Raw genomic sequence first — 20,429 nt, 5'->3', positions numbered from 1 at the left:
CTGTGACTCCCCCCCCCAGCAGCCACCTCATCCCCCTACGTGACTACATGCAATCTTCCCCCACCCTTTTATTGTGAACATTAGCAAAATATAACAGAAAATACATTATGAATACATTTTAATACAGGCAATATTAAAAAAAAAAACATTCCCATTGGTAGCAGTGGGAACTTTTTCCTATCAATCCTAGTCACATTGAGGGGGCTTTTTGTGGTTGGAGAGTCATGGCTGGAGAGAGAAGTCATAAAACCCCCTCGTTGTGCACTGCAATGACCTCCCCCTCCCCCTCCCCCAATGCCTCCACAGCAACTGTAAAAATTAAAGAAAATCCAAAGATGAAGCTGCACTGGCAGTAGGTATAAGTTGTAATGTGGCCACATGATTGTGGTTTTAATGGTTGTGGACTGCCTGGAGAGCCTCAGCTATTGGGTGGTATAGAAATGTAATAAATCAGATGCAAGGTTGTATGCATATAGTGGTTTTATGTATTTTAAAAGTGCAAATTTATAGTGCCTTTGTTTTAATTCTACGGCAAAACTTAGGATGCTGTAGCATTCTGGAATGGAAAGCAAGTTGCCATCTTTGAGCTCTCAGGTGCCACTTTGCGGAATTCAGGTAAGATTAATGGATTTGAATGGAGTAACTTGTGGATGCTGGATGTTTTCTCTTTATATTATATTTTCAGTTTGCTTAGTAGAAATGATGGCCCAGTAAGGCATCAGATCCATAGAACGATGAATCAATAATTGCAGAAGATTGTGCACACTTATTGATTCCATTCAGGAGATCACACCCCTGGTTCCCTTTTTATTAGATCAATTTAATAAACATAATCACACGTTCCATAAACTTTGAATAGCGTTGAAGAAACACAGTTCCAGTAGCAGCCAATATTGTCTCTTATCTGCCGCCTCAGTAATCTTGATTCAATACAGCCACTCTGGTTATATCTTTAGGTTTTCTGTAGTGAACATTTATCCTTAAAAATTGTATCCTAACTGAATTGCATATATTTGATCTTCAAGACAATCAATCTGTGAAACAAACAAGGTAGAGAAAAAGTACTATTTTTGCGAAAAGCTAAAGAGAGGGATGGAAGAAGGATTATGAGTTGGGAATTACCTACATTTTAGTTTCTTCGGGACTGCTCAAGGGATCACCTGCTTTCTATAGACCATCTGGGTGGAATGTTTAATTGTTTGTGCCAAATAAAATGCTCTTTTATACGGTTCCAGGTTCTTTCACCTGTGATTCCCCTGTGCTGGCTATGCATGAAGAAAACCTTTACACCGTTGAGCCAAATCGTGTTCAAGTTCGCACCTGGCAAGTAAGCAAGCTGCTGTTCTGTGAGGGCAATAGCAGGGGTGGTGGAGGTGGCGGCCTAGGGAAGCAGCTTTGGAGGGATAACGCTTGGTGCGGCACCAGAGACAGCCCTGCGATCAGATGGGCTAGTGCTGCTGTCTAAAACATTTTGGCTCCTTCTTGTCAAAACTGTATATGTACAAGGGTACATGGAACTAGGATAACAGCAGAGTTCCACACCTGGCAGCCCAGTCCTATGTGCATGTGACGTCTCCCCCACCCAGAAAAAAAATTGAATTGTTCCCTCTACCGCTCAGTATAAACAGTCTCTCTGCCTGCCCCATATTGGAGAAAAATGTATTGTGGGGGAAAGGAGTTTGTGTGTAATGTTTCCAGTGTTTCCCTCTGGGCATTCACATCTCTTAATGGTGTACTATGTCATCCTGGAACTATTCTGGAAAAAGTTTCTTCTTGACTTCTTCGTCATAACCACGTGATTTTTTTGGAAACTTTTTTTTGTTTGTTTGTTTGTGGGAAACCTTGATGTTTAGATCCAAAATCTATAAGGATGAATTAATAGTGTTAAAAATGCCCTTATGGTTCATACTTGGCGTTAAACTTTGAGATTGATAGAACTGATAATAGTGGTGCATACCAGAGAGAAGAACACCTCTTTTAAACTTTTTAGGGAGCAATCTTATGCATGTTTAGACTGAAAAAGTCCTACAACACCTATCATCCCTGCAGCAGCCATGGTGGCTGGGGCACAATGAGAACTGTTGGACTTTTTTTTGTCTAAACATGCAAGGATTGTACCTTTAGAGAGAAATCCTATGATCTCTGGGAGAGCATTGCAGGGACCATAGGAAGCCTCCTAAACACTCTTCTGAGCCTTGGAAGGAGGCGCCATAAATCTGGGGGGGAAAAACACCCGCCTTCTTCTCGCAGCTCATGCGGAAAGAACCGTGGCGGTGGCCCTCTGAGGCTGGAAATCAACCTCAGAGGATGAGGACGGGGACATTGTGTTGAGCAGGGAGATGAGGAAAGGCAAGATATGAGGTGTCCTGAGCCTTCTCCAGCCTCCTTCCCTACCCATCCGAAGCATCCTTGCAAGAGAGAAGCTGTTAAGCCTATGTAGAGAAAATTGCCAAAGACAGAGGATGGGGAGGCAAAGACTTATTTATTTATTATTGCATTTATATCCCACCCTTTTTTCCTCCAAGGAACCCAAGGCAGCGTACTTAATCCTCCTCCTCTCCATGTTACCCTCACAACAACAACCCTGTGAGGTAGGCTGGGCTGAGAGCCTGTGACTGGCCCAAAGTCACCCAGTGGGTTTCCATGGCCATGTGGGGACTAGAACCTGGATCTCCCGACTCCCAGTCCAACCCTTTAGCCACTATACCCCACTGCCTCTCCCAGTGTGACCTCTCCCTGTCCTCCTGCCCTGCCGCTTTCAGCCCGGGAAAACCATAGGAATCTTGGACGCTTCCAAGTTCGGAGGCTTCCGAGCACCTAATCTTTTATAGTACTATCCTATATATGCCTACCCAGAAGTAAGCCCCATTGAGTTCAATGGGACTTACTCTCAGGAAACTTGGTATAGGATTGTAATCTTAGTTTGGGAACTGATAAGAGTATATAAATTAGTTGGATGTGGCATGCTGATATAGTACTGTGGCTTATATGAGACTTGGTAGTGGCTTGTCAAATAAATTCAAAAAGGCTGCTGTGGTCTTTGTGGTAATGTAACAGTGAACAGGAAGCCAGAGTTTTAAAGCTATTACTCTTCTTTTCATCTGCCAGGGCACTGTGAAGCAGCTGCTGGTGTTCTCTGAATCGGAAGGGAATCCATGCCTCCTGGACATCTGTGGGAATTTCTTGACTGTGGGAACAGACTTGGCTCACTTTAAAATTTTTGATCTTTCTCGCAGGTACAAATAGGCATTTACCGGAGCTTGGTTATATACAGTATATACCTTTGCGTTTTGCTTCTTTTTAATGTAAAGCTTCTTCAAACATTATTTGTAAACGTTACAAGTGCTGATCAAACATCAGTTCCTATGCCCTCTTGATATCTCCCCCTCCCCTGGACCCAAATGCAGTAAATGTAGCGGAAATTAAAAAGAAGGGCACCAAGAGAGACACAAACAAGTGACAGAGGAGGAGCATTGACGTGAGCTACAAGAGGAAAGAGCCAGGAATGAAGGGGCAAGGGAGAGAATCGGGGTTTAAAGAGTTCATATAACCTTCCGTTCAATATATTGCTAGCATGCCACTTATAAATCGCTGTAAATGCTTTGACTGAGTCCGGAGGCTTCCCCCATCCAGGTTTCAGTGTTTGGTAGGGTTATGTGCTTATTTGAATTAAAGGAGTCATATGGCTGAATGACTCTGTAGAGGCAGTAAGCCTATATACACCAGTTGCTGGGGAACATGGGTGGGAGGGTGCTGCTGCACCCGTGTCCTGCTTGTGGGAGCCTGGTTGATGGTTCGTCGGCCGCTGTGTGAACAAAGTGCTGGACTACATGGTCTGATCCAACATGGCTCTTCTTATGTTCTTATGTTTTAATCCGTGGAGTTTCTCTGTGTTCATCTGGGCACTTGAGGAGGAGCACCATTTCCAATCCTTATTGGCTAGAATAATGCAACATTAAGTGTGAAAATGTTTGTCTCAGTTTCCTGCAGTATACTTTGTCTCTTGGAGCAGGTTGAACTATGAGCAGGGCTGGGTCAATTTTCCAAATTCAGTAGGTTGAACCCAGACTTAGTTATGCTTAGAGTAGACCCGCTGAAATCAATGGGGCAATGTAATTCAGGACTAACATGAGTCCCACTGATTTCAGTGAATCTGCTCTAAGCACGACTAAGTCTGGATCTAACCCATGATCAGGAAAATGCTAATTCCAAATTCTGATTTCCAAATAAATTCTAACTGATTTAGATGACTATAGTTCTGGCAGTATAGTTCTATGCCTAGAACTAAGGTGGAAGAAGACAAAAAAGTAGGGCAAAGGTACACTATTAACATGGAGGGTAATATAATCCAAAGTGTGAGAGAGAGGCAAGAGCACAAACCCTTCACCACTGGAAACTGTGCCGACATTCTTCAATCACTTCCTCATTTTTCTTTGCAGTTGCAAGGGCTGGAAATTTACTAGTCAATAAATACAAACTGAATCCCTTAAGAAGCACAACTATGTGTTAGAGTTAAGGTGTAGTGACTCAGAATATGACTTCAGACATGGTAAGGTCATAGATCTTTCAGTTTGTATTGAAATATGGTTCAGGTATAGTCTCTAATTTCCCAGCATGATTCCGTGTCTAGAAATGTTTCAAAGGCTGTTATGGTGATGCAAACCCCTAAAAGTACTTGAAACTCTTAAGGTGTGTCAAACTCCTACCCAAGACACAGTACTGGTTGTGTCACATGCCGTATCGTGTGTTTTGTATATTTCAGAAGTTGAAAAGGGTACTCTTGCTAGCACAAAGCTGGCATGACATAATTTGTGTGGGAGGGAAAGAACCTGCAATTCCATCTGGTGCGATATTGACTAATAACATGATGGATCATGTAGAGTTCTTTCTACCTCACTGCAGGCTGCTTCACTAACAGTGATTTACGGTATGGGTATTATCACTTTGAAGGAAAGCAAGGCATTTTCCAATGCATGTCGTAACCACACACAGTCATTTTTGCCATATATAGGCACAGTGCTAACCTGCTGATAGCCTCGTCGAATCAGTGCGTGTATCTTGCCTGTTTGTGCAAAATAGAAGGACACTCATCGCTCATGAGGATGCATGCTGGCCTCTGAAACAGAAGGGGAGTTTGTATGTGAAGTAGCCCACATTGAGCCAGGAATGACTCATATGATTTAGAAGGAACATTGTCAAAGGCAGAAATCTTAAGACAACTTTATATGTTATAAGGATTTTATTAGGACACACACTTTCCCCATAATTTTGGAGAGTAGGACATTCTTGTTGATCATACTGTCACTAAGTGCCTGATCTTCCCACAGAGAAGCAAAAGTACATTGCAGTAGCAAGGCCCTTGCTGATCTGGTTCCAGGCACGAGTGGAATTGCGTCTGTGAAGTGCAATGCAAGTGGCAACAAAGTTAGCATCCTCATCAACAAGGTGAGTCTCGGCAACTCCTCTCTCATTACCATGACCTGCGTGGAACATCAAATGATTAGACTCAGGCTGTTATCTCCACATCCAGTTATCAGTTTAACACTGTCTGTGCTCAGGCTATGGCTCAGCACTGCATGAACAAGCCCTGTGCTTGCGTGCTATGATTTCCCCTCTCACTTCTGATTAGATGGTGAAACGTGGTCTGCTCACAAGCCAAGAACAGGAAACAGAGTTAACACTGTGGCTTGCACTTCTGGCTTGTGGGCAAAGTATGGTGTGCCACTAAACCAGAAGAGAGAGAGAGAGGAAATTGGAACGTGCAAGGGGAGGAGGAAACGTAACAACAGCAGGTTAATTTGCACAGGGCCAAATCATAGTTTGGCATCATGTCTGAACCAACCCTGTGTGTCAGTGTTTAACCAAAACTGGCCATCTACACTAGATTGCATGTATCATACTGATGGATAAGCAGCCACATTGCACACTAGTGGGACTTCTTTGATACCTTCTGTATGGAGTTCAGTATGGTATAGAACAGCGTTCTCCCATGCCAGACTGTTCTAGTTGGCAGACTATGATGTATCTTTGGAAGACTTCTTCCACTCTGCTAGTGCTGTGGAAGCAGGAGGTCCAGACGCAGCCCAATAAGGGGTATTAGGGTGGGTTTGAATTTTCAAGTAAAATCCATTGCTCAGAATTTGTATTTCTTTTTGCAAGTGTACATTTTAATGAATAAATCAAATAAGAAAAGACTTTGAGGTATGCTTCTTAAACAAACAATTGTTCAAGCATCCCTATAATTCAATAATTTACTGGCTCCAGTTTGAGAACATCTGAAAAAGAATCTGAGTCCCTTATATATTGCTTTCTTCTTGTTCTTTATTTCTTCCATCCTCCCAGATTGTGTTGAATAATCTCCAGTTCGATGGCTCATGAAGACTAGAATGAGACAATTACACTATCTCCTTTTTTTAAAAAAAAACAACCTCCTCTTATTTATACTTTTGTAGGCTGATGGAAGTCTTGACTCCAAGATCTGTTTCTATGACATTGAAATGGACATAGTCACCCTGTTTGATTTCCAATCTGGACAACAGAAGGATGCTAGAGAAATGCTCTCTTTTGGACAGGAGGCTGAGGGGTGAGAACTCTTCTGGAGATGGGGAATATAGATGTGGGTTTAAAAATTAATATTAACGTTAATTCCTTGCACAAGCTCACTTTCAAGATCTGTTTATACCCCGCTAGATACAACGTTTTTCTAAGTCTTTGGGTTTTGTTTTGTTTTTTGAAGTTCTATGGTGACCATAGGGGAGAATAGGGGCCCCTTCCCTGAAGTGTGCTACCTAGCAACCAGGACCAAGTAGCTATAGATATTGTTACCCGTAAGGCATCTGAATAAGGCACCTGCAACTCCTGAATAGTCTGCAGCTCTCATCCTAGTGCAAGGGTGAATGATGAAGGCTGTGGGATTCAAGGGAATGAAAATGTAAATATGCATTCCCAAGGCCTTAGAATAGGTAAGTGGAGACAGATGAAATTATCAGGAACCTTCCATCCAGCATCAATAGAGGTGATGATAAAAAGAAGAAGAAATAACTTGCAATGTAATTGATCTGACTGCAGACTTTGGGTTTTCTTGACACCTGTATTGCTGCTGCTGAGGGTTGCTTTGCTGTTCTTTAATGATTGTGATTTTACAATTGCTTTGTAAGCTGCTTTGAGCACTGCCTCTGTACAGAAATGTAGTTTATAAATGTTTAAACAATCCACCAGGGGTCACTGTAAAACTGAGATGCCTCTCAACTAGTATTCAAAGGAAGCACATTGAAGACGTGTGTATGTCTCTTCTAAAACTCTTTCCCATCGTGTGTGTGTGTGTGTGTGTGTGTGTGTGTGTGTGTGTGTGTGTGTGTTCTAGACCTCAAACTTGTCATCTTGTTACCATGAGTTTGAGTGAGGTGATTAAAATAAGGTGGCTCATCTCGCTGTGTTCTTTTCACTTTCCTCCCACTGGAAAATAAATTGTTGCTATGGCTTCTGTCACTTAATTTTAAGTTGTTTGCACTTTTAATGAGCCTGTCCTGGTCTAGACAAGCTCGTGGGATACAATGGGGCAAAGCAGCAGGGCAGGCTGGTAGTTGCAGCACCATGGAAAGCTCCCAGTGAACAACTCGCTCCCAAGAAGCCTACGAGCAGATCAAAGCTTTTTAGGCCTCCAGGGCCAAGATTCCCCTTCTCAGGCTCCTCCGTTCCTTGAGGAGGGGAAGGGATCTGGTTTGGAGCCCAACATTCCTCCTTTCCCACAAGCTCCTTCAAGTGTGTTGCCTGCGTTGTCCAGTTGACATGGGGATGTGGGACCTTGTCACAGAGGGGTTTGATTCCTTGGGGCAGCGGTGTGTGTGTGTGTGTGTGTGTGTGTGTGTTGATTCTTTGTAAGGACTCCAGAGGTACCGATTCAAGATTCAATACCTCTGGGGATTCCAGTTTAGGGCTCTTTTTATTTCAGAGGCCCCTAATAATAAATCTATTTTGGATAGGATGTGATGGAAGCAAGATGCTTGTGATTTTGAGCATCGGGTTGGGAGTACCCCCCCAGTAAACCTGCTTTTGTGTTAGCCTACAGATTTAGTGTAGATTTTAACTTAATAAAACCTATGCCTGCAACTGCGGTCAGCAATAGGTTTGAGATGTAATAAGATATGTTCAATAGCTCCCACCCACATAGTTGATTCTGTTTCAGTTTCAATCCAGGATATGCCGTGGCCTGTGTTTTGTTATTTCTGTTACCCTGTATTTATGGCTGTGTTTTGCAAAGCAATATTGCCTAGATTTATACTTGTGTTGTCCAAATAGGAGAGGCACCTCTGAATATCCAGAACTGTGTGACCGCATACCTGCCAGTCACTTCTGGGATCAAAACGAACCAAGGCTTTTCATATGCGAAACAGTTCTTGACCCAAGTCAGCAGTCACTGGACAAGAAGCAGGAGCCAGCAGAAAGTTCGGTATGTCTTTCTCCTCTCCTCTGACTTGTCACCATCCAGGGACTGGTTGTTGATGGTGGCAATGCGCCCACAGTTGTAGCTAGAATTTTCACGTCAGACCTTAAAATCTGAAGGAAATCACTTCTCTTGGGATCCTCCCATGTTGATAGATATGGTGGTAGTTGAAATGGGAAATTATATCAACTCAAATTCAGAGAAACTGCTAGGATTTCCGTATGATTGCTAAAACGAGCGCTTCCAGGGGCTTCACGGTTGAGTGACTGGTTCCTAACAGACAGAACTTTCTGTTTCTGTACTGCCAGGACATAGGCCAATGTGCGTTATGGTCTGCTTACTTTAGAGAGGAAGCCTGTGGCAGGTGTGTGTTCTTTGTTTCTTAACTGGAAGCTCAGCCAAATGAAAATGGAAAATAAAAACAAACCTAAAAAAGGATATTGCACCGTGAAACCCAAACAGTGTTCAATTTCCCCTTCCAGATGGATGTTCTGATTATATCCTTCTTCTGTACCGAAGAGCATGGGCTTTTGCTCCAGGACAGCTTTCCGTTGCCATCAGCTTACCAGTCTCTTTTGGGCATGGAGGTGCCGCATTATTACTTTGCCAAAAAGGTGAGCAGTCAAAGGTTAAAGAGGCCATCCCTGAAAATGTTTCCTTTGTCTTCATGCAGGGGATGTTCTGTCTGCTACAGGCCAGATTAAGGTAAACTGGGACTGCAATATTTTTATTTATCAAGTGCCTAACGATTTCTAGGTGCTGTGCAAAATGTAAAAATACTACACAGTCACTGCTTTGCAAACCTAGAATCTAATACACGATGCAAAAGAAAAAGAGATAGGAAGGGGATAGGAAAACATGCACATTCAGGCACTAATGTTTGATAAGTTACATAATACTTAAAAGGGTTTTGAATTTTTTTTTATGACAGTGATGTCTTGATGCTCTGGGATCACAACTGCTGTTGTGACAGTTCCTTGCTTCTCCTTGGAGGTTTCATGGCGCCCATGGGGGAGAATATCTCCTTGAAGTGTACTGGACCAAGTAGTATCAGATGTTTTGGTACTTAATGGACAGGGCATCTCCTCATCAGGGCAACTGGATAGTCTGCTACTTCTGCCTCTTCCTGATGGCAGGAATGACTGATGAGGGCTCTTGGAAGAATGCAAATACAAGAGTCCTCTCCTGAGGCCTTAGAGTAGGTAAATGGAGGCAGGTGAAATTGTCAGGGGCTGCCATCCAGCAGCAATAAGAGGTGATGATATGCTATCATCATCATCATCATCATCATCATCATCATCATCATCATCTATTGCATTTCTATACTGCCCCATAGCTGAGGCTCTCTGGGCAGTTTACAAAGATTAAAAACATTATATACTGCGTACAAAATTTTAAAAAAAACATTTAAATAAAACACACAACCAACCAATCAATTATTTATTACAGTCACAGAACAGCAAAATCAATATAAAACATACAAAGGGTAGATAAAAAGTGACATAAAAACAAAATACAGCTTGGTGAAGTTCCTTCTCTCAGGAGGATTGCAACGTTATTTTTCTGATTTGCATTGAAACTTAGAGCCCCTTTCAGTAATATGGGAGGACACATCCCTTAAACAAATTAATACCAAAGTTGTGGGGTTACATCCAGAAAAGGCTGTTCAAAATGGAAAGATTAGCTTCTTTCTGCATTCCTCATACGTGTTACAATGCAAAACGACATGTTCGACAGATTCTATTGCCAGAGGGACATATCCGTTCATTAACTGGGATTTTAATAAATCGTCGTCCTAGTAGTGCTGATGGCAACACATTAAAGCACAACCAATATATGCAAAGACAAAATGTAGCTACAAACAACTTTGGATAGTTATACCATAGGGCAGATCCAAGACCGCTTAAAAACTCATCATAAGCTGCCAAAAGTCTGAGAAAAGAGATAAGTAACAATGCTGGCGCCAGATGGGAGTCATCAGGCAGATCACTCCACAGGTTGGTGGCCACCACTGAGAAGGCCCCTCCCTCTTTGCCGCCTTCTAAGCCTCCCTTGGAGGAGGCACCCAGAAGAGGAACTTAGATGCTGAGTGTTGTATACAGGTAGGTTCATGTCAGGAGAGGCGCTGCAGGTATTGTGGTCCCAAGCTGTGTAGGGCTTTATAGGTTAAAATCAGCACCTTGAATTAGTTGCAGTGACCTATCATCCCCGGGATCTTCAAAAGTGCATGGGTTGAGATACCTTGGAGGCAGCAGAGTACTTCCCAGATAAATCAGCTAAACCAGCCCAGCTCCAGATACTGTAGTCCATATGTTCCTTGTCATCCATATGCTTCCCATCCTCATGGCTTGGCACTTTAACACTGAACTGGAAGTCTTGGAGAAATGTCACATGAAAGTAGTGATGACGCAGCATGGGAGAATGCCGTGCCGCCATTATTCCTGGACGGTGGACACAGCATCACTCCTGTTGGACAATATAGTTGCATAGCTGACTCCCATCGGCATTTTAGAGGGAGATCAGAGCATTGGTATTTAGGGATCAGAGGTGCTGAGAAAGCAGTAAACCCATATCTTGCTTGTGGGTTTCCTGTGGGGGCAGCTGGTTGGCCACTGTGTGAACACACTGCTGGATTAGATAGACCCTTGGTCTGATTCAGCTTGGTTCTTCTTATGTTCTTAAAAAAGCATGCAGCTGTGTTTATAGAATCATAGAATAGCAGAGTTGGAAGGGGCCTACAAGGCCATCGAGTCCAACCCCCTGCTCAATGCAGGAATCCACCCTAAAGCATCCCTGACAGATGGTTGTCCAGCTGCCTCTTGAAGGCCTCTAGTGTGGGAGAGCCCACAACCTCCCTAGGTAACTGGTTCCATTGTTGTACTGCTCTAACAGTCAGGAAGTTTTTCCTGATGTCTAGCCGGAATCTGCCTTCCTTTAACTTGAGTCCATTATTCCGTGTCCTGCACTCTGGGAGGATCGAGAAGAGATCCTGGCCCTCCTCTGTGTGACAACCTTTTAAGCATTTGAAGAGTGCTCTCATGTCTCCCCTCAATCTTCTCTTCTCCAGGCTAAACATGCCCAGTTCTTTCAGTCTCTCTTCATAGGGCTTTGTTTCCAGACCCCTGATCATCCTGGTTGCCCTCCTCTGAACACGCTCCAGCTTGTCTGCGTCCTTCTTGAATTGTAGAGCCCAGAACTGGACGCAATACTCTAGATGAAGCCTAACCAGGGCCGAATAGAGAGGAACCAGGACCTCACGTGATTTGGAAGCTATACTTCTGTTAATGCAGCCCAAAATAGCATTGGCCTTTCTTGCAGCCATATCATTTCTATATCGCTCTCTGGGCAGTTCACGATAACATACAATTATTACGATGTAGCGTAATAGACGGGTTGTGAATTTCACTGCATTTTCTGTCATTATTTCTGCTTTGGCTGTATTACTCTTCACACTCTTTATATCTTTTATTTGCTGCTTCTGTCATTCTGTTTCTTTTTTATTTCTGCTGGCCAATAGTTGTTGTTTTGGAGAGGATCTGTCTATAAACCTTATGTAAGTATGATCTGCTGGCCTTTCTTAATTTTAACCTGTCTTTATTCTGTGTGTTTCGTTACTTTGCTCTTTGTTACTGCCATGACACTGTCAGTATAGCAAATCGATTTGTTCTGGTCAGGATAGAAAAACTGACTCTTTGGCCTTAATGATGATTTGAAAAACTTTCCAAATGCTCCAGGCAGGACTCCCCCAGCTCAAGCCGTGAATCTGTTAAGACCATAATAGGCATTTTTTAGTTTTACCCAAAAGGCAAAATAAAAAATAAAGTAAAATCAGAAAATAGAACAGGATGGATTTACAAGTTGCTACTTTGCACCTTTTTGATATAGTGAAAATATTTTGGATATTAAGTTTGTTTAGTCCTTTGTGATGTGAGACTCCTTTTGAAAATGTTGGTTCAGGAGAGGGGTGGACAACTTGTGGCACTCCAGATGTTTTGGCTTACAACTCCCATCAGCCCTAGTAAGCATTGCCAATAGTGATGGATAATGGGGGTTGGAGGCCAAAACAACTGGAAGGCCATAAGTTTGCCCACTCATGGTTTAGCAAAACATAATGAACCATTACATTGATAGATGAGACTTGTGCTCTCTTCAAAATCAAAGAACTGTTTTTGACACCAAACTAGCTGAGAATTTCACAATTCTCAGAATTTTCACAATTCTAAAATTATGCAGAAATTGGTTTTCACACAAACACTATCCGTATTTTGTTTGACATCTGATTGATGTTTTCCTTTTAGCCTGAAGCTGAGAAAAAAGATGAAGCAGAACCTGGTGTGGAACCACTCTATCAGATGGTAGCCAAAAGGCCAATGCGAGATTTCATTGGACTGGAAGAATGTGACAAGGCCACGCGGGATGCTATGCTTAACTTCAGCTTCTATCTCACCATTGGGGATATGGATGAGGCCTTTAAATCCATCAAGCTCATCAAAAGGTAGGATTCGAATCTGATTTTATTTACTGCTTGATGGTTTTAATTTTGTCTGCTTCTCTCATTTTTCTCCATTTTGTTTGGAGCCTTGACTTGCTAAGTGAGCTCTGGAGAAGCCATTCTTTGGTTTTAGGCATGTTATTGCTGTGGGACTGGTGTTGTGGAGAATGCAGCATGTGCTTCCCTTATGTATGTTTGCTTCGGTGCCCTTTGTATCTGCTCCTCCTGAAGACTTGTAAATGGATCACACAGGGAAGGCAGTAGTAGAGGGTTGTGGGACTAGATGTGATGTGAGAGAGTTGTGACCAGGATCTTACACTCCATAAAAAAAAAATATGGGGACATTGGGTCAGAAACGTGCTGCATGGGCAGGGATATATTTACAGGGAAAAGGAAGGGCCAAGTGAAAAGATGGTCTGGGAAAGAACCTAGCACAGAGGGCCTAGGAAAAGGCCCTCCCACTTGATTCGCACAATCACTGCAACCGACCGTGGCTTATTAGCCGAGGTGGGTTGTAGCACCTGTGTGTGCCAGATTGCCACTTGCCAGGTTCAGATGACATGAGACGCTGCGCCCAGTGACGGTAATTATGCAGATCTGCTGGCATGCGCCAGGAGGTTAACAAACCTCTCTCCCCTCCCCCACAAACTTTTGCCCCAATCCCCGTAGAACATGCTGCTTGCCCAGGTGAAAATGCCCATAGAACAGCTGTATATTTTTCCCCACAGGGCAAACAGCAGGTTTTCCCTGAAGGGGCACTATTTAGGAAAATGGTCCATGTTAAAAAGTGATTTCCCACCTCCGCCAGGTATGCTGCAATTCTGGATCCAGTTCGCTCCCAAGAACACAGAGCTGCTATTAATTAAAAAAACAAAAACAAACATCAGTTATCTTGATTTCCAATGATATGTGTCATGTGCGCTTTGGCTCCGAGTCTCTACCATTCTCTTCTTTAAAGTTGAAAGTAAAGCCTATATTAAGTGTGTGTGTGTGTGTGTTGTTTGAGTTTCAACCATGAGGGCAAATTTAAAAACCAAAAGCAAACACCTGATCAAACATTTTTAAGAGAGCCAAATTAATGTTGTATGACTGAAGTAGGATATATGTGTATGAGAAGATTTTGATGCTAGATTTGTTTTTGTATATCTTGTGCTGATATGTGGCATTCTATTAACAGACTCGGTAGTGTTCTATTAATAGGTTTTTATAAGCATTTAAACCAAAATCTAATTTACCTGATTGACTGGAACATCTCATTTGTAGGTTTTTCTTTTCTTTTTCCTCTTGCTGGTCAAGGAGTTTCTTTACCAATTACAAACAAAAGATGCTTATACATGATCAGCTCAAATAGGCTTTGGATGTGCATATTTGCAGTGAGTTCAGTACAGACTTACCCTGAACAGAACTTATACTCATGATATTCTCCGGCTGATGAAAGTGGGGAGGTACTCTTTGCTGATTCCTCTCTTCCCCCTGCAGTCTCCTCTGTCCTCTGAAAAGCTACTCCAGAGGGTTGGAGGACCCTCTGGAACAGTGTGGGTCACGGCACTAGGGCTTTAAGGGGAAGGGAGAATTCACAAAAAAATCCTCCCCTACTCCACCATTTTCTAGTAGGATCATCCACTGAGTCTAGTGTGGTGTAGTGGCTAAAGTGTCGGACTGGGAGTCGGGAGATCTGGGTTCTAGTCCCCACTCGGCCATGGAAACCTACTGGATGGCTTTGGGCCAGTCACAGACTCTCAGCCTAACCTGCCTCACAGGGTCGTTGTTGTGAGGATAAAATGGAGAGGAGAAGGATTATGTACGCCGCCTTGGGTTCCTTGGAGGAAAAAAGGCGGGATATAAATGCAATAATACATCTTGGTTCCTCCTGTTTGCAGGAAGGCAAGTCTGGATCCAACCAAGTATCAGTGGGTTTCTCTCTGGTGTTAGTAATTATTTTTGCAGTTATATTTTGTCTGTTGAACACAATTGTTGGGATGCTTGTTATACGTATGTACATGTGCAGGTAGATCGTGCCGTATGTTCAACAACAGGCAAATTGATGTTTTAAATTATAATATTGGTCATTTGCACTTCTATGAGATTCATATGTAAAGGTACTAACATTGCCTTGACCCAAAGCTAAATTCACAAACCCCTGGGAACTTTGGATGTATTATTTGAACGACAAAGCGATCCTCTTTTAAAACTGGACGAAGTTTTATTGGGGTCTGCTGTTCAAAGGAAAAAAGTCAAAAATTCTATTAGGAGACCCCTATCATTGGGCACATCTAAAGTTATGTGTTCGATCCGGGCCATTTGTCTGCTCCATCTGAAAAATATAACAATCGTCTTCTTTTTCCCTCTTGAAGGCAATTAAACATTCTCAACTTTATTTATATTTCTAAAATAAACACAGTTTCCAAATATTACAGTGGAATTGGCTACAGAGCCACTATTTCCTTTTAATTTCACATTATTATAATATGGTTATTGCAATATTAGCAGAAATAACATATCTTAAATATTCCAGTATTTTTAATTTTTTTTAAAAAAAATGACAGTTAATCAGAGCATATTTAATTTTCAGCAAATACAGAACTTTTCCAGAAGTGAAACCAGGTAAAATTGAAACAAACCCCAGGATTTCTGTTTGTTTTGTTGTTGTTTTATGATCAATCCGTGTAAGTCCTAGAAAAATGGCTTTATTTACTTTATTTATTTATTTAATCACATTTATATACCGCCCCACAGCCGAAGCTCTCTGGGCGGTTCACAACAGGTTTTTGAGGCCTGTTTTAAGAAATTCTGGAGGCTTGCTGTGGACTGAGGTGGGATCTCATGGGCAGAAATGGGTGACATATTTCAAGTCATAACACCACTATGATTTAAGTGTCGTGGTCTTATCCTTCATTATTAACAGGGCAATCCTATGCATGTTTATTTAAAAGCAAGGGACACAGTGTTCAGTGAAGCTTACATCCAAATAAATGCCCACAGGATTGCAGCCTTAGTTGTCTATAATAACTTCTATATTGCTTTCATGTCATTGGAGATGCCAAACTGTGATTTGTATAAATGCTGTGCTTATTTTGGAGTACTCTTACTTTGATATCATTCTTTCATGCTTTAAAAGAAAACAGTTGGGTAACCTTTTTTAAAAAATATTGTTATCCATGACTCTTTTGAAGAAACAATGAGTTTGATGGTCTTGTTGTTTTGATATTTCACCAGTGCATCCATGAGAGCTAGGAACTTTACTTTTAAATAAAAGCGGATAATCTTAGGATTCTAGTCTGTAGCTATGGACTGAAAAATACAGTTCCTCAAGAACTGCATGTGTCCTACAGGCCTTGCTGTCCACATTGTTTCTGGAGGATTTTGGTTTAAATTGCTGAATGACAAAGCTGTTTTGTCTATTATTTGGCACTCAAATTATGTTATAATGAAACACACGAGCCAGCGTGATGATTTCCTTTATGAAGAAAATGAAATGGGGGATGGGGCAGTTGGTAAAAGCCAAAATTTAAAGCACAGACTTAAACCAGATATTTTAGAAAAGTCTCTGAGAAAGAGACATTAACATTGTAATCCTGTGCATGTCTACTCCGAAGTAAGGCCCATTGAGCTTATTGGGACATATTCCCAGGTAAGTGTGCATAGGATTGCAGCCTAAATATATTAGATTTACAGCTCTGTCATCCAGCCTATAGTATCTTCTCCAGTAGTTCCCAGATCTTTCGCTAAGAGGGCCAACCAGTAGAGGGTTGTCTTTCGTTCAGCATCTATGATATAGATGTTACTTCCTGCTTCTCACACGTTTCTCCTTTGTGTCCTCCTGGGGGCTATCTTCACGGCGCCAGGTTGGTGCTGTTCCGCCGCCAAACCCCACGCTATTACCAGTGTGCGACAGTGGCGAGTTGTCTTTAAGAGGGGAGGCAGCACAGGCTGTCTGGCAGACATTAGGCTCGCTGGGCCTGCCCCCTCCCACTCCTACAGCTTCCGGCGACCAATAGGAGGCCGCCTTCACTTGGGAATGCCCCCGGTGTGACTTTGAGCGAGGTCAGACCGGCTGAAGAGCCAGGCTGACCTCGCTCTGGCTGGAAAAGGTGGGGGTAAATCCCCAGCTTTTCAGCCATGCATCTTTTTACCTCTTTGCCTTGGGCTGGCTTTGAATCTGTGGCTGCGTCATATAACTGAAGCAGCATGGATTCGGAGTCACCCCGGAGCAAAGACGACATCAAGACAGCCCCCAGGTTCTTTCCATTTCGCAATGAACATTTCAGCGGTACACCCAACAGATTATTTGGGTAGTACTATACATGCCCATAGGCTAAATAAGGAATATTTTTCTCTCTTCAGTAAACTCTGTGGACAGTATTTCCCACCCCACCCCTGCGCCTCCTGATAGTTTGTGTTCATATCTCTGTATTTGACTGGGAATCTTAAGCACCCAAATCTAATAAATTGGCAACAAATATAAAAATGCCCAGCAGTCAGTTTTGAATTGAATAATTACTATGGGGTGATGGAAAGAAAAACTAACAATTCCTACTGTGAGTATTAACATAACTATATCAGTGGAGAACTTTTCAGGATGGTGGACTTTAGGGTATACCTCCTTGCCAACAATTTAATGGCATGCAAAGCTGTCGGACACATTAAATTTAAAGAAGACAAGCTCGGCATCTTAAATTCTAATTCCTTTAATGAAAAAAAACCCTTCCTGCCATGTCTTATAAATGGTAGAATTGTGCAGTACTTTCTGGATTTGTAGGGTTTGCCAAGCTTCAATGTAGAAATAATTATTTCAGCCAGATTGGAAGCACCTAAAATTTTAGATAGTTGTCTCTTTAAAAAGTAAATACAAAAACTATATTGCAAATAGTATGAAGTCGATGAAAATAGTGAGTTGGGGCAAGCTGTCATCTCCTCTTTCAGACTGCTGTTAGTTCCTAAAAAGGGTAATTTCTATAGTTGAGCCCTTGAATTTGTTCTTTTATCATTAGAGTGCAGGATAACTTTTTCTGATACAAGGTTTCAGCTTGGAATACTGGATTGTCTTTTCCCCATTTCCATATGTTCTCAAAAACTTGCTTAGTGTAGATCTGCCACAGTTTGAATCTCCCTGTCTTTTGACAAGTCCCATCAGGATGACTGAGCTGTTAATATTTTACACTGTACATCAGAGGGGAAGGATGGTGTATAATGTACATATATATAGATAGATAGATGTAGCCCATCCAAGTAATAATGCTGGGCTTCTTTAATTGAAAAGTGAACAGTGTGGTTTTCTTCAATACTTAAATTACATGGCATATTTATAGAAAACAATCCATTTTGTAAATCTTCTTCTCTGGAGAATTTCCCCGTTTTCACCCCCATGTTCTCAACATGGTGACTCAACATAGTCATTCTCCAGACCACGGCGGAAGCGAGCAGTCAGCGTGCGGCTGATAACGATTACTCTAGGTGCCATGCAGTCCTCCCGTCGGTGAAGGATGTTCCATATGAGAATGGCAGCAGCCAGCGTGGCTAGGAGACAAGCCCCAATGTTCAGGTAGCAAGACCAGGACAGGCTGGTGTAGGGTCCAATGCGATAGAAAGTCACCAGCCCAATGACCAGAACAAAGCCTGAAAGAAAAGTAAAGGATAGGATAGAATTCCAGATGGGTAACATTCCTGCAGTATCTAGAATCTGTCATTCTGTAAGCTCATTCTTGCACTAGAGATTTGTATCTTGCCCAGTAGTATGTATCTGATGGTGATTAGGATGCATATGCACACGTGCGCACGCACCCACCCACACAGATTGTGACACTGGAAAAGCTAAATCTTGCTATCATAAAAAGAAAAATCATGCACATTTTCTACTTTATTCCAGGATACTGAGAGATACATGAGATTCTGGAAGCAATTTTACATAAACACATAGGGAAAGTGTATTGGGAGCCATAGGACAGATCCAGGATATACAGTACTATATATGTATGCAGTACTGTTGGAAACAGATCCAGCCAGTTTTGCGTGGTCTGAGCCTTGAGCAGATACTGCTCATAGGTTTTCAGATTGTTTATACAACCATAAATGTTCCATCTTGTTTGGTTTTAAATTTAAAAATGGTGATATTTAAAGTCTAAATATCTAAATTATGACCCAGCTGCTGGATGTACGCATCCTTTCTGCAGCTATCCTCATAAAACCATAGGCATAAAACCATCTGTCTTGCTTATGTAACTCTTTTTAAAGTGCATGTACACTGATGGTGTAATGTTTGTTTATTTAAGAATAAGTAATGGAGCATATAAGCACTAGTCCAAAGATAAAGACCCTACAGAACCACAGGGGCAATGCAGCATTTAAGCAGCTGCTGTTAGACACCTGGGCATGTCAGTCAAAGCCTTTGGCTTACATTGGGAACACATTATCAGAAACGGTGTAGGCAAGTCCATAACTGCCAAACTACTCGAAATTGTTTACAAAATGGCACAAGACATTTGAGCAACTAATGCGGAGGGAAGAGTTGTGTTGCTTTCATTCCAAAATTACATTGCAAACTGGGCCCATACACTTGCTTATGAGCTATCTGCACCACACCTACACAAGCTGTGAGTTCACAGTCTCATATACTGCATTCTCCCAAAGACACTAAATCTTGTACTTTGGCAGAAATCCAACCTCTCTATACTGAAAGCTCACATGTACAGAATGTGCCCCTCAGTTTAATTTGCAAATTAAAAAAGTGGTTTTGTAGGAAGGGCCATAGAATCTTTAGCTATGCACAGTTTTATAACCCTGTCTTCAGTATTGGACTCGATTCAGACAAGCATTCAGCTGCATGAGTAACCCCTTTGATGTGCATGGGCACATCTCCACTTTGTAGGGTGTCTGAATGGCACATTGTGTGTTGCCTATGATTTTTTAACCACGCCAGTGTAACGCTTTGTCTCTCTCTAAGGGGGTCAATTTATTATGGCCATAATCACCTGAGACACAATGGGAGCCACTGACATCGACAGCTCCTACCATGTGCAAGTTGCACCTATGTGGTTCTAGTTTAGGAGGCTGTGAATCAAGCCTCGGATGCTTTCGAGGAAGAGTTGTAGAAACAAGGATATTGTGGAGTGGGAAAAAAAGTGTTTTCTTTCCCTGGGAAATTCCTTTATCTAGGGATTGATCTCTTCCTGCGAAATGGCAGGAAAACGTCTGATTTTAAAGTGCAACAGCATTTTTCATTTCTATAGCGTGTTCTCCCACTGGTCTTGAAGATCTTTATGAACATCAAGTATCCCACCACTGCTTCCCGCTTCATATGTATCCTAAATATCCGGTTATTCATGTTTCAGAGATGAGGAAACTGAGGTGAGGAGCCTTGTCTAGCCATGCAGGAAATCTGTCGAGGGGTCAGAAGTAGAACCCAAAACATCTGACCCCAAAGTGTTTTGTGTGTTTAATCGCAAAGCTATCCTCCTTTCCTTTAAGGCTGGGATCATTCATGCTCTGGTTCCTTGA

At 42.2% G+C, this 20,429-nt stretch overlaps 2 protein-coding genes across 3 annotated transcripts in view; one reads left to right on the top strand and one right to left on the bottom strand.

The window, feature by feature from the left end:
* Window positions 1–20,429, top strand: part of IFT140 (intraflagellar transport 140) — a 100,078-nt gene that overhangs the window by 25,842 nt on the left and 53,807 nt on the right. For both annotated transcript variants that reach the window (XM_063143071.1, XM_063143072.1), the window contains exons 11-19: window positions 543–615; window positions 1,236–1,327; window positions 3,109–3,236; window positions 5,328–5,445; window positions 6,453–6,583; window positions 8,299–8,449; window positions 8,926–9,057; window positions 11,961–11,996; window positions 12,742–12,938. In XM_063143071.1, coding sequence (XP_062999141.1) covers window positions 543–615; window positions 1,236–1,327; window positions 3,109–3,236; window positions 5,328–5,445; window positions 6,453–6,583; window positions 8,299–8,449; window positions 8,926–9,057; window positions 11,961–11,996; window positions 12,742–12,938 — 1,058 coding nt within the window. The remainder of the gene's footprint in view (window positions 1–542; window positions 616–1,235; window positions 1,328–3,108; window positions 3,237–5,327; window positions 5,446–6,452; window positions 6,584–8,298; window positions 8,450–8,925; window positions 9,058–11,960; window positions 11,997–12,741; window positions 12,939–20,429) is intronic.
* Window positions 17,237–20,429, bottom strand: part of TMEM204 (transmembrane protein 204) — a 37,885-nt gene continuing 34,692 nt past the window's right edge. Inside the window, exon 3 of the mRNA XM_063143193.1 lies at window positions 17,237–18,551. Coding sequence (XP_062999263.1) covers window positions 18,307–18,551 — 245 coding nt within the window. The 3' untranslated portion in view covers window positions 17,237–18,306. The remainder of the gene's footprint in view (window positions 18,552–20,429) is intronic.

The sequence above is a fragment of the Elgaria multicarinata genome, chromosome 17, assembly GCF_023053635.1.
Source record: "Elgaria multicarinata webbii isolate HBS135686 ecotype San Diego chromosome 17, rElgMul1.1.pri, whole genome shotgun sequence".
Classification (NCBI taxonomy): domain Eukaryota; kingdom Metazoa; phylum Chordata; class Lepidosauria; order Squamata; family Anguidae; genus Elgaria; species Elgaria multicarinata.
The sequence above is the reverse complement of the archived record's forward strand: the minus strand, read 5'-3'. Positions and strand labels throughout refer to the sequence as shown.